The 11,969-nt window shown below is 30.4% G+C and overlaps 1 protein-coding gene across 1 annotated transcript in view; it reads right to left on the bottom strand.

Moving 5' to 3' along the window:
• LOC106679084 (fibroin heavy chain) overlaps positions 1-3,705 on the bottom strand; it is a 32,094-nt gene extending 28,389 nt beyond the window's left edge. The window contains exon 1 of the mRNA XM_067051847.1: positions 3,648-3,705. Coding sequence (XP_066907948.1) covers positions 3,648-3,650 — 3 coding nt within the window. The 5' untranslated portion in view covers positions 3,651-3,705. The remainder of the gene's footprint in view (positions 1-3,647) is intronic.
• Between the last annotated feature and the right edge of the window lie 8,264 nt (positions 3,706-11,969).

Here is an 11,969-nt window from a genome sequence, read left to right as displayed (position 1 = left end):
AATTACACAATAATAATATCAGATACAAATTTATCTTATTTGTTAAAAAAAAAAAAACTTTTTTTTTAAGTTTGTAATTCAATTGTTTTCTTTAAAACAAAGTGATGGTAATTTATAAGTGTTGAAGATTTACTGTACTGATTAATTATGTTTTCCGTAAACTCATTATATCAAAACACATTTATATGTGTATCTTAAGCCATTTTTCTGCCAATTTTATTTTAATAGCCATAGGTCGAAATTTGAAATGGTTTTGATGATAAAACACTCATCATTAAAAAATTATCAAATTTTAAATCGTTCAAATTATATCGTTATTTCCCAAACTGTTTATTCTCGGTTAAAAATATATACTATTAAACCCTAAATAAAATTAATGTCCAGTTAAGAACCACATCCTTAGAGTGTGTCAAAAGATACAGAAGCTTAAATTAAATTTCTCTAAAAGAGCTAGAATGGGAAATGAATTATAAACTTTAGAAATAGTTTACCTCTATAATTATAGCTATAACTGACCCGAATTGATTGCTATTTTTTTTTTTAATTTGAGTCATAAATAATTGACTGAGTTTTCAAACAAATGGTATAAACTATGCTTTAAAGGTAAATATTTAAATTTCTAAATATATTTCCTGGGTCCTGTAGCACGTGTGCCCAGGGAATCAGTCCCTAAACGCTTACTCAAATACCGCCCCGGAGAAGACGTGGTAGAGAAAGAACACTTGGAGAAGAGAAAGAGGTGGTGGGACGAATCGGATGAAATTTTGAAAAAAAAAAAAAAAAAAGAATGGACATGAGAAGATCGCAGATGTTTGCGCGGGACAGGAGAGAGTGGAGGAAGATTATAAAGGGAGGCTTAGGTTCTTTTAGGAACTTAATGTAAATAAATAAATATATCTATTTCCTCAACAATACAGATGAGTCCTTCGGAAATATATCAGGATATGCAAGCCGAACCTGCAGGAAGAAACACGCAAGAGTACGACTGGGCATATGTCTTGCTTCATCCGCATTCGGAGTAAGTTGCATAACGAACAGGGCTATGATATGGGACCCCGCCTGTGACACATATGTGTAAGTCACGTAAGGATTATTATTTACATATGCAGTAAAATTAAGAGGGAGCTGACAGCGAAACTTTCTCAACCTAGATTTCTCGTCTCGTCAATGCGACTAACTCTGTTAACGAGCGACATTTATCAAGTGGGCAAGCAATGACAATGTATCTGATTTAGGACTGTGTGATTTTGAACCAATGAGTCACGAGTTTTATTCAGATTACGAAAACTATTTGTTTCAGTCGAGTAGTCCTAGAATGAGCTATACTAAGTACACCATAAGAAACTGAACAGGTATTTTCATAACTGTGTGTGATTACTAGCAACTCTTTACACTGTCACCGAAACTTTGCGATAGTGTGCCATCACGGTTTTATATATGAGATGAAAAGTTTTAAGAGTAAAACGTTATATGAAATTATTACACACTATAAAAAATATAAAGTACATTATATAATTAGGATCGAAACATCACAAAAATAGGCAATATTTGAATTACTGAAAAAACAAAACAACAGATTATAGTGCAAATAAGATTTGTTGGACATAGTTGGATACGAAGTTACAAATACTTCTCCTTGTATGTAGGCATGAAGCATCGTATAAATAATATGAAATATATATTAGTGTATTTAGTATAAGATGTACTTTTGAAAATATGCTATAAAAATATATATTTCAATTGTTGCCAACAAAGAACATAAAGAGTATGTACATACTATATTATGTACAGCATAAGTCTGCATAGTCCTATGTCGTTAGCTTTTTGATAACAAGATAATGCATATGTACACTTATGAATCAACATCTACTAATTTAATACATTAGTAAACAAAAATAAGTTTTAATTTAAAATAAAAATGTTTAAAATCCATTTTCTCAGAAGTCAGATATCCGAGTTATTTCAGTATAAAGTTTGAGGGTATGATACTTTTTTAAAATATATTTATAATTTAAATACTAATGAGAGAAACGTAATTTGATTTTAGTAATGGATATGTTGTTATTGAGCTTATTCTATTGAGTTCAGATAATTTATTTAATGTCGGTTTTTAGTAATAAATGATTGACCGTTTTATTTTCGTACAACAAATTTTATCAACCGCCTTTAATTAAATATAATGAATCATGTTTATTTACAGCCACCTCCATTTTGATTATACGGCTCCGTAGCAATCAGCGATATAACCTGTCAACCGTTCGGTGTTGCGGGTCTGATCACGACAGGCGCTGTCTAGTGAAGTGACACATTTTTGGATTATTATTATTATTTTTAATTTTTTTGTTATAATTATTTCTCATTAACTGTTTAATCTATAAATTAAACATGAAAACTATATCTTATTTTTATAATATAATAGATTTTTTTTTATCTGGTTTAAAAGGTACAAAAAGGGATAAGGCGATTATTTAAAATGAAAGACTCATACTGAAATAAATTAAATTCGATTTGTCTCTGTTTTTTCTAAAGGATTTTATTTTTTCAAAACAGCTTTTTGATTTTGTAATAATTTTCAAATTATTAAATCATTATATGAAATATGATAATCCTTTTAATATTACTATAAGAATTACTCAAATACAAAATAACTAATTTAAAGTTATAAACAGGAAACGAAGTGAGGCGATTTATAAATGTTTGTGAGTTGAAATAAATTTATACACATTTATTATAAATATGAAATCACCAGAGAAATGTTTTAAGATAACCTTTCATAAAATATAGGAATGTAATAAAATAATTGAATTTCTCTGGATCCATTTAATTAAAAAAAATAATACTATTTGTAGGAAAGATAAATTAACTATTTTCTAGAATATGTTAGCATTATGCCTTTGTGCTAATTATATCAACCGAATACGGTTAGGATCTGCTTAGTTTAATTTTAATAAATTTTAGTTCTTTGTAAATATGAAATAAATTATCAGATTAGAAAGTCAATATAAAATATGAATCATTATTCTAAAATTTTCATAAAGTTCCCTAAAATATGAATTCAATTTTAGCTATATAAATTAACATACAGTAAGATACCATCTTAATCTGGAATCAATTTTTATTTTTAAAAATAAATTCTGGCTATCTCAACCTAATATTTGTTGATTCAACCTTTGATTTATTTAGTGAATTTATACGCCCTCCCCCAGTTTCTTATGTCATTTTTAAAATTAACAAAGCTTAGACCATAACTTTTCTGTTGATATAACTCAGAAATGAACATGAGGAAGAGGCTATACGGTACGCCCAACATTGATCTGATTATTTTTTATAAATTGTTGGTATTACTAAAAAAGAATTTAATTTAAATATTCATACAGAATGGCTATCTCAAAAATTATGTATATATACATGATCTTTAAAAATAATAAATCTTTTGTAGTTGAAACTTTTTGTCCATATGGTAAAATAATACTTTGCTATTTCAAAATGTACATATCAAGAGTTTATTTTATGCTTGTCAAATTTCTTATTGTAAATGATTTTAGGTTCTATTTTGCGAATAAATTTATTTTATACCGTGCACTTCATGAAACCAGTGTATACGAAAATATCCGTGTCTATACTAATGTGCATTGGCGTATGCTTACCATTGCTGGGCGATGATGATAGGACTAGTGCGGTGAAGTGATAGCCTCTGGACGCTGGACCAGGGCTATATACCCAGCGCCCCACTACGGCCACTGCATCCCCTGACATTTGCCACAACCCCTCACCGGGCCTAGTTCACTCTGCAATTACGTAAAATGCATTATAATTAGTTTCTAGCCTATAGCGAATGTAGTTCTCTGCTGTCCGGCCAATAGTAGGGTATGTACACATCATCAACCAATGTTATTTTTATATATATTTTTTTTTTGGTACTATACATATTTTCTTGTTTCCTCTTCGACAAATAACCAAGAACGATATTCTTCGCTTAGTGATAGAGTCACCTCAAACAAATGAATTCTTTGAAATTTCAAGTTTATAACCATTGGGTTATTTTAATTTTTCGGTTTTTCATTTTTTTTTAATTACTAGCTTCATTAGTGAACCTTTGTTATCAACAATAAAAAATCTAAGTTTTTCCCTCCTTAAAACTTGAATTTTATTTTACATTAGTTAATAAAAACTTCAAGTATTTAAATTAATTAATTGGTGGGCGTGGGTAGCTCAGTGGTAAGGCACTGTACCACTAACTCCAAGGACCCAGGTTCGTAATCAGCTATCAAAGATAATTATTTTCTGTTTCACTATGGCCATGAGTCAGCCCTGTTGGATTGGAAGCCTTCCGTGATCCATCCACCCTCACTAAGTGGGTACCCTCAATTTGGTAAAAAATCTAGCAGTTAAGCATAATTCTGACCAAATCACCTCCTTGCACATCCGCTGGTCTAGTAACAGTACTTCCTTACAAACTACTGCACCTCTGACCCTTCAAGGGTTATAGTAGAGATTTAATTTTTTTTTATTTAATTAATTTATTACAATTATACCTAGAACCATAAAAAAAAGAAAAAAAATCAACAAAAACAGATTGTTAATATCAAATCACTGATAATTTAATAATCAAAATCAACGTAATCGGATAGAATCAATTGTTTTAAAATGTTATCTGGCCTTATTATACTAAATTATAGGTGGCTGAACTTGAAAATGTGGAAAATGTTCGAATTTCAGATTCATAGAATAAAGGATTGAAGTTTAAAATTTCTTCTGAAAATATAATAACTGAGATCTTAAATTCTCCTGCAAATTCAAATTATATATGCATTTTCTTTAATGCTACTTATGTGACGATATTACCTGTTATCTTTTTTATGTTTCTTGTTTTCTCGTAATTATATTTAGCCATTTGGTTGTTATCATGTTTTTGTTCTCAGCCCTAATGAAGGACTGAAATTCTGGCCAAAACGTTGGAAGTAATAAATAGGTTTTTACTAATGATCTCTTCATAAAGATTTGTTACATTGTCTAGAAGGTTTACTTTTATAGAATTTTTTTTTATTACATAATTTAGAAATTTTAAATTTCATACGTAAACTTTTCGAAAATATGAAAATACCTACCTGCTTTTCGTAGCATACCCTTCAATTGGAACCAGTCTTTAGTGATTGCGCAGCGTCATGAATAGCTTAATCAACCATAAAATAACTCAAGTCTTTTCAACTAAATACATCATTCGTACAAAGAGAAGCCATTTTACGTTTTACAGAAACAACCAAGCTATCCTCATTAGTATGATGCAAGTCAAAATCCACATTTCATTTTAACGTTATTTTGTTTTAGCAGAACGCTTCCGAAATTTAATTCAGTAGTTTTTTGCTCGCCATATTTATCCTAATTCAGCTAAAAAGTTCGTATAATCAATCAAATTTTCAGATAAATTCGTTTCTACTTTAAACTTTCATTTCCAATTATCTCAATTTATACTTTTTACTGCTGGTAGGGTTTTGAATAATGCTGTAAAATGATTCATCTCAGTTGTAAAAAGTAGATCTCTAATCGTTAAGAATAAAAGTCACTCCATCATAAAAATATTAAGAAACTACTGGAACCGCTATTTTGCGATGACCATATTGAAATGGCTTTTCTGAGTGAGAAGTTAATAATAAAATCAACTAGACTGTTATTTCATGACGTAATATTTTAATATAACTCTGAATTCGTTTTTTTAACGATAATTAGTAAACTTTTACGCAGTTATAATACTTAATTATGCTTCAGCGTGTTCAGCTATCTTTGGAATCTGGATGGATTCTGGGCTTTTCTAAAAATGTTTCAACTTAGACAAAGGTGTTTTTTATCGTAAGGCAATCCACAGCGAAGGTGATGTTTGCCTAGTTATCTACAGGTGACCAACCTATTCTAACCGTGGTGAGAGGTCAAGTTTTTCATTTTGTGGAACTGCTATTTAATAAAAAAAGTCAACACCCCAGGCCGGATTCAAACGATAGACCAACTGAGCTACCTGAGGGCCCAGACAAAGGTTTAATTTAACTTGGAATCTTTAGTTCAACTCTACTGACGTTTTTACATTAACAGGTCTCGTGGGCATCTTCTTTTCAAGCGCCGTGGAGGATTCTCATGAATTGAAGAGGAGGTGAGGTTAGAAACAAGTAGATTTGGGTGGTTAGGGAGTGTATAATGGAAGGAATGATATCTGGTTCGGGCTTCTTCGTTATGTTTGGAACAATTAAGTCTTTATGTATGGTTTTAATTTATTTAAACTTAAGTAATAACTCTTTGCTAGACTGTAGATGAGGGTGGACAGAGATGAGTTACTGAGCAGCTCAGTAATTTACAGAATGGTTTTATATGTTTCTCATATTTCCTCTTTGTTTCGTAAAATTAGAGTAGGGGCTCCCCACTCCGCTCACGATCAGTGTGGGTTTGAGAATTTTCTCCCTTTCCTGGGAAATTTTTTTTTTTTAAGTTAGTTGCATTGAGAAACCTGGATAAGAATACACCTTCATTATTATTTATCATATTTTCCTTCTAATTTATGAGCTAATTTCACATCACAATCATTTCTGTACGTACCGTTTTGTGTTACTATCTAGTCATCATTTCTGTAAATATAATTTTCAATTACGGTCAATAAAATAAAATTTACAATATAAAAATTCATTATTCAAATTGTTTTCATCTAGTATAGTTTCATCTAGTTGTTACCTATGGACAAGAAATAATCTAAATTAACAATAAAGTATAAATAAACACTAAACTATTAATATAAATAAACACTTTAGACGAAACCTTCGCCTAAGTGTCCCTAATGAAGACCTGAAATTCAGACCGAAACGTCGGCACAAATAAATAAATTTTGCTTTGCTGACGGCATTCCCGACCATCTTCTCTACATAAATGAGCTAAACATTTTATTTAGGTCTATTATTAGAATTAGCTATAGATTGATCTTCTTGCTTTATTCGTTTAATTTTAATATCAAATCCAGAAGGGCTAAGTTGCCTAGCACCTGAACACACCAGAAATACGAGGTGTCTTTATCCTCCTTGTATTTTTTTTTGTAATCAGAAGTATATTTAATTAAAGAATTAAAGTGCCATTAAGAAAAAAGAACTGCAGAGCATACAAGAGGGACGAGTACTCCATCCGTTGAAAGATAGAAACACCACAGTAAACATTAACACTAAATTGAAGGGAATATCAACTATTTCTTCTAACTATTCTACGAGACAAATTAACACCATGTGGCCCAATACTTAGCAAAAATACTAAATTTAGTAAGGGTGAGTACATAAAAAATCTCATTCTTCCCAACATTTGAGAATTTAAAAAATCAATAATATAACTCACAAGCATTGTCCTTTAAAACTATATTCTGAAAGAAATGAATTTTTTTTTAAATATACAATATTATTCTCAATATTTTTCGTGTGTTTATATTTTTTCGATTTGTCTACTAGGGTTAGTTATTCTAGTTCATGTATGTTTTCAAAAGTTAATTTTACTTGTTTTACCCTCGATTAACAAACGCAGAGTGGTGATATTATCCACACAAGGGTCTGAACCTAAAGTGGTGATATTATCCAGCCAAGGGTCTGAACCTAAAGTGGTGATATTATCCACACAAGGGTCTGAACCTAAAGTGGTGATATTATCCACACAAGGGTCTGAACCTAAAGTGGTGATATTATCCACACAAGGTTCTGAACCTAAAGTGGTGATATTATCAACCCAAGGGTCTGAACCTAAAGTGGCGATATTATCCACACAAGGGCCTGAACCAAAAGTGGTGATATTATCCACACAAGAGTCTGAACCGAAAATAAAGGAAAAAAGGTGGGTGGATAAAGTTATTTCTTGTACTGAATTGAATTTGTCCACCCAAATTTTACTGTTCAGTGAGTAATAGGGAATAAAATATTACTTTCAATTTTCAGTCGTACAAATAGGTTGATTTTTTTTTTCTGAGAGTGTGAGGAGAGAGATTTGTCTAAAAATAATCAAAATTTGACTACGAACCCCATAAAGTTCATTCTTAATATAATAAATTGTATTTTGGAGGAAGATAGTCCGGTTTAGTGCTCAGTTGTTAGCAGAACGTCACTCTTATCAGGTTGTTAGCCCTGACGAAGCCCTGCAAAGTGGGGCGAAACGTTGGTTAACAATACATAGTTTTTTGTTACTATTGGACTGTCTTCCTCCAATCTACTTCATACGGTCAAATATCTTCTTCCAATATGAATAAATTGTATTCTATTCAACAAGATATATGTATGTATAATTTTTCTAATTATAAGTCATTTTCCCAAGTACATAACTAAAGCTCTAATGATTTCAACCGTATTGAAAAGTATAGAACATATGTCAATCTTTTTCGGTTTGCGGCTCCTTAAATAATCGGATCTTTCTCGCGGCACCCTTAATACATCAAATCTTTTTCTAAATTTTTAACTTTCTTGAAAAATTGGAAAAAAAAACTTTTTAAAAACGATGACCTATTTAACAGCAAACAATTAAAAACTATTTACTATTTTCCTTAGGATTATATAGAATATCTAATTTCAACTCATCCATAAAGACCTAAATGTTTCATATGTAACCGATCTAGCCCAAACTCGATATTATTCCTTCCATAATAAACTCCCTAACCACCCAAACCCACTAGTTTGTAACCTTGCTTCCTCTTCCATTCCTGGCAATCCTCCGAGGCGCCTGAAAAGAAGATGGCCTTGTGACCTTACATTGTAAACTGTTTTTAGAGTTCTACTACTGGGTAGTCTCTCTACATGCTGTATCATATCATTATGTCATTATGATCAAATTTACTTGTTGTATTTTTTATGCAGTTGTAAATATCAATAAATAAATTTTAAAAAATAATAATAATTTCAACTGTTTCGGTAATATCCATATTGAGATAGATACATATTGACAACCAAGAAAGAAAACAACGAAATTCTCGAAAGTTGCTAAATTCTTGGAATTTTGTTAGCATACATGATTGTTGGCGCAAAAATTCGAGAATTCCAAGAAAATTGCCGAATAGTTTAATTGAATTAATAAATCTTTAAAAAATAAATAAATATATCTTAAATGTGTAATCCATTTTTGGCAACGTTACACTTAGGATTATTTAATTAGGTTTCGTATAATTTTTATGTTTTCTGTATAGTGGTAATCCTTATGATTTAATGTATCAATAATCATTTTTGTGTTTTGAAACACATAATTATAATTAAGAGGAAAGCTAATTAGAATATTCCTCAACATTATTTTTTTCAATAGAACAAAAGAACGGAGGTTATACAACCTTATTACCATATTAGAAGAAAAAGTAATAAAAACTCACCTAATCAAATTAAGCTTACATCATTTACTTTAGTTAGTGAATGTTAAATAAGCATGGGAGTTACTATATATTCTTACGTAATGATTTTATTTTTTTTAACTGTCTTCAAAAAGGAGGTTATCAATTCGACCATTTTGTTTCTGTCTGTTCACTCATAATTTGACCGTTCTGGGACATGGCTCCCTGAGTAGTCCATTATAAATTTTATCAGGATTCGATGAATACTTTCAGAAATAGACAACGGAACTCCTCAATGAAGAAGAACTAATCACTCGTAATTAGTAAAATAGTTTACTTTACAGTATAAGTTGTTAAATAAATTTATTATTAAAATGAATAAATAAAGGATTTACTCAACATTAAGTAACTCAAGAATCTATTGAATAGACGGTTAAAATAACATTGATTAATATAGTTCCCTTACCACTTTAATTGGATATGAAGGTACATAGCTACTTTTATGTTAATGTTATAAATAAATTTGATTATTTTTTTACATATCCACTTTTCTCTTTTTTTACTACATCTCTGCATTTTAAGGAGGCTTGATTAATATTAATTCATGATTCTTTAGTGTAATTTTGGATACTTTTTAGGTGGTGGGCAACTGGGTAATAAAGCTCACTTTTTTATATTGGACTTACGCTAACTTAGCGTTTAAAAATCATCACTTAGCAATTACTATCTTGGAGGTATTTGTACTAGTAATAAGTTGAATGACAGATGGATTTGTTTTATGAATCGCTTATTTTAGGACATTGTAAGTTCATTTCATATCGTTTCAAAGATGTTTCTGTCACGATTTTTCTTGATATAAAATTTTTAAATGATTGTAATCGTTTTTATGTGGATTTGGTAAGATTGCATAACATTGCTGCGGCATATAATAATGTTGAGTGTAACATACATTTATAAATTAGCAAATTTGAGGGTGATGATGAGTGCTAATAGCAATGATTTAAACTTTACAATGTCAGTTTCACTGACTTTATTTTCTTAAATGTTGATCAGAGGTTACACCCAAGTAGGTTATATTCATGGTTAATTTTTTTAGTTCTGTTAATTATAAGGTGTAATGGGAATTCATTGTTTCCTTTCAGTATCATCAGCGAATGCAGTAGCATTCAGGGTACTAGACTCCATTTTACCGGAATAAATAGAAAACAAAATTGGAAATAGGAACACAGCTTGTGGAACCCTACAATTAATATGGATGGGATCCGAAAATTCTTGGGAAACACATTTACCTTAAATTGACTCCTTAAAATTTGACAAATAATACATCGAATTACGAGAAAACAGATATCGAAATTGTAAAAAATAATATCATCACGTGTTCACATCAACTTCATGTTATTGAAGAAATATAATCAAATAAAATACTATAGGGTATGTATTAATTTCACTATTAGTGAAACTTTGTATATATGCAGGGAAAGGAAAACAAAATTATGTTCTCAGAGGCTTAATTTTTCCCTCACGATATCCGTTTAAGACAACAACGAACCCATATGGATCCGTTTCTATCTGTTTACCGAATTTTATTTTGATTTGTATTCGAAGGTGAAAACTAACTTGATCTTATGTATTTTAGATTAGTTCCCCATATAGATTTTATCAGATTTCTTCCTCCACCTTCACCGATTTTTATCGGCCTATATTTGAAAAATGGCTCTTCCAATTAGTCTCAAATTTGAGAGAGAAGAGGAATGTTTGGGATCTGTGTGAAAATGATCCAGTAGTAATTTTAGTAGATGGTATATACTACTTACTCTTCGCCTTGCGCAAAAGTATTTTGCTTAACACTCATGTTTCAAACACGTAATTTAATTTTAAAACAACAAAAAAATTAATATTAAAATTTTAATTTATTAAAATATCAAACTAATAAAATGTAGTCTTAGGAGTTAGGAGACATTTGTATGAGGATTCCATGTCAGTCAAGGATGATTTAAATATTTTTAAAAGGAATTAATTTAAATGTATATTCAAAGTAATAATTGAATAATTAATAAAAGAATAATAAAAAAATTGGTGATCCTTGGGAGCAGTGGCATGCGCAAACCCCAGCGCACTATCCCACTGCTTTCGCGCCCCGTATGCCAGAAATGGCAAGGGAGGGGGTTAAAAAAAAAAGGATGATTTAAATATTTTTAAAAGGAATTAATTTAAATGTATATTCACGATGAAAAAAATTAACTCTTAGTTTTAAGGGTTCTATATAACTTGTTACATCATACTAATGTTTTAGACTTTGCTTAAGTTTTTGTGCTCTTAGATGCCCCATGCCAGACATTTCAAAAAATTAATAAATCCTAATGGATCCTCCTCCACGAAAGAGAAACATAAATAAATTAATGCGAAATAAATGAAATTGAAAAGGATTATAATAATTCATAATAATCACGATCATATAATTTAATTTTCTGACGGCGAATTCAGCAGGATATTACATTTTATCATTATTCTTATTCCATTAATTGTCGATTTGCCCTAATGAAAGAGGAAAAAGCCTTCGTTGCAATAATTATTTTTGAACTTTCTCGCCTTTCTGGGAACACATTCCTGGTAATTGTAGCTCCCACAGAAACTCTCATGGCAAGACTGAGAG

The sequence above is a fragment of the Halyomorpha halys genome, unplaced genomic scaffold (assembly GCF_000696795.3).
Source record: "Halyomorpha halys isolate HHAL.00 unplaced genomic scaffold, Hhal_1.1 Scaffold177.1, whole genome shotgun sequence".
NCBI classification, from domain to species: Eukaryota; Metazoa; Arthropoda; class Insecta; order Hemiptera; family Pentatomidae; genus Halyomorpha; species Halyomorpha halys.
This window is presented reverse-complemented; position numbering and strand designations above follow the sequence as displayed.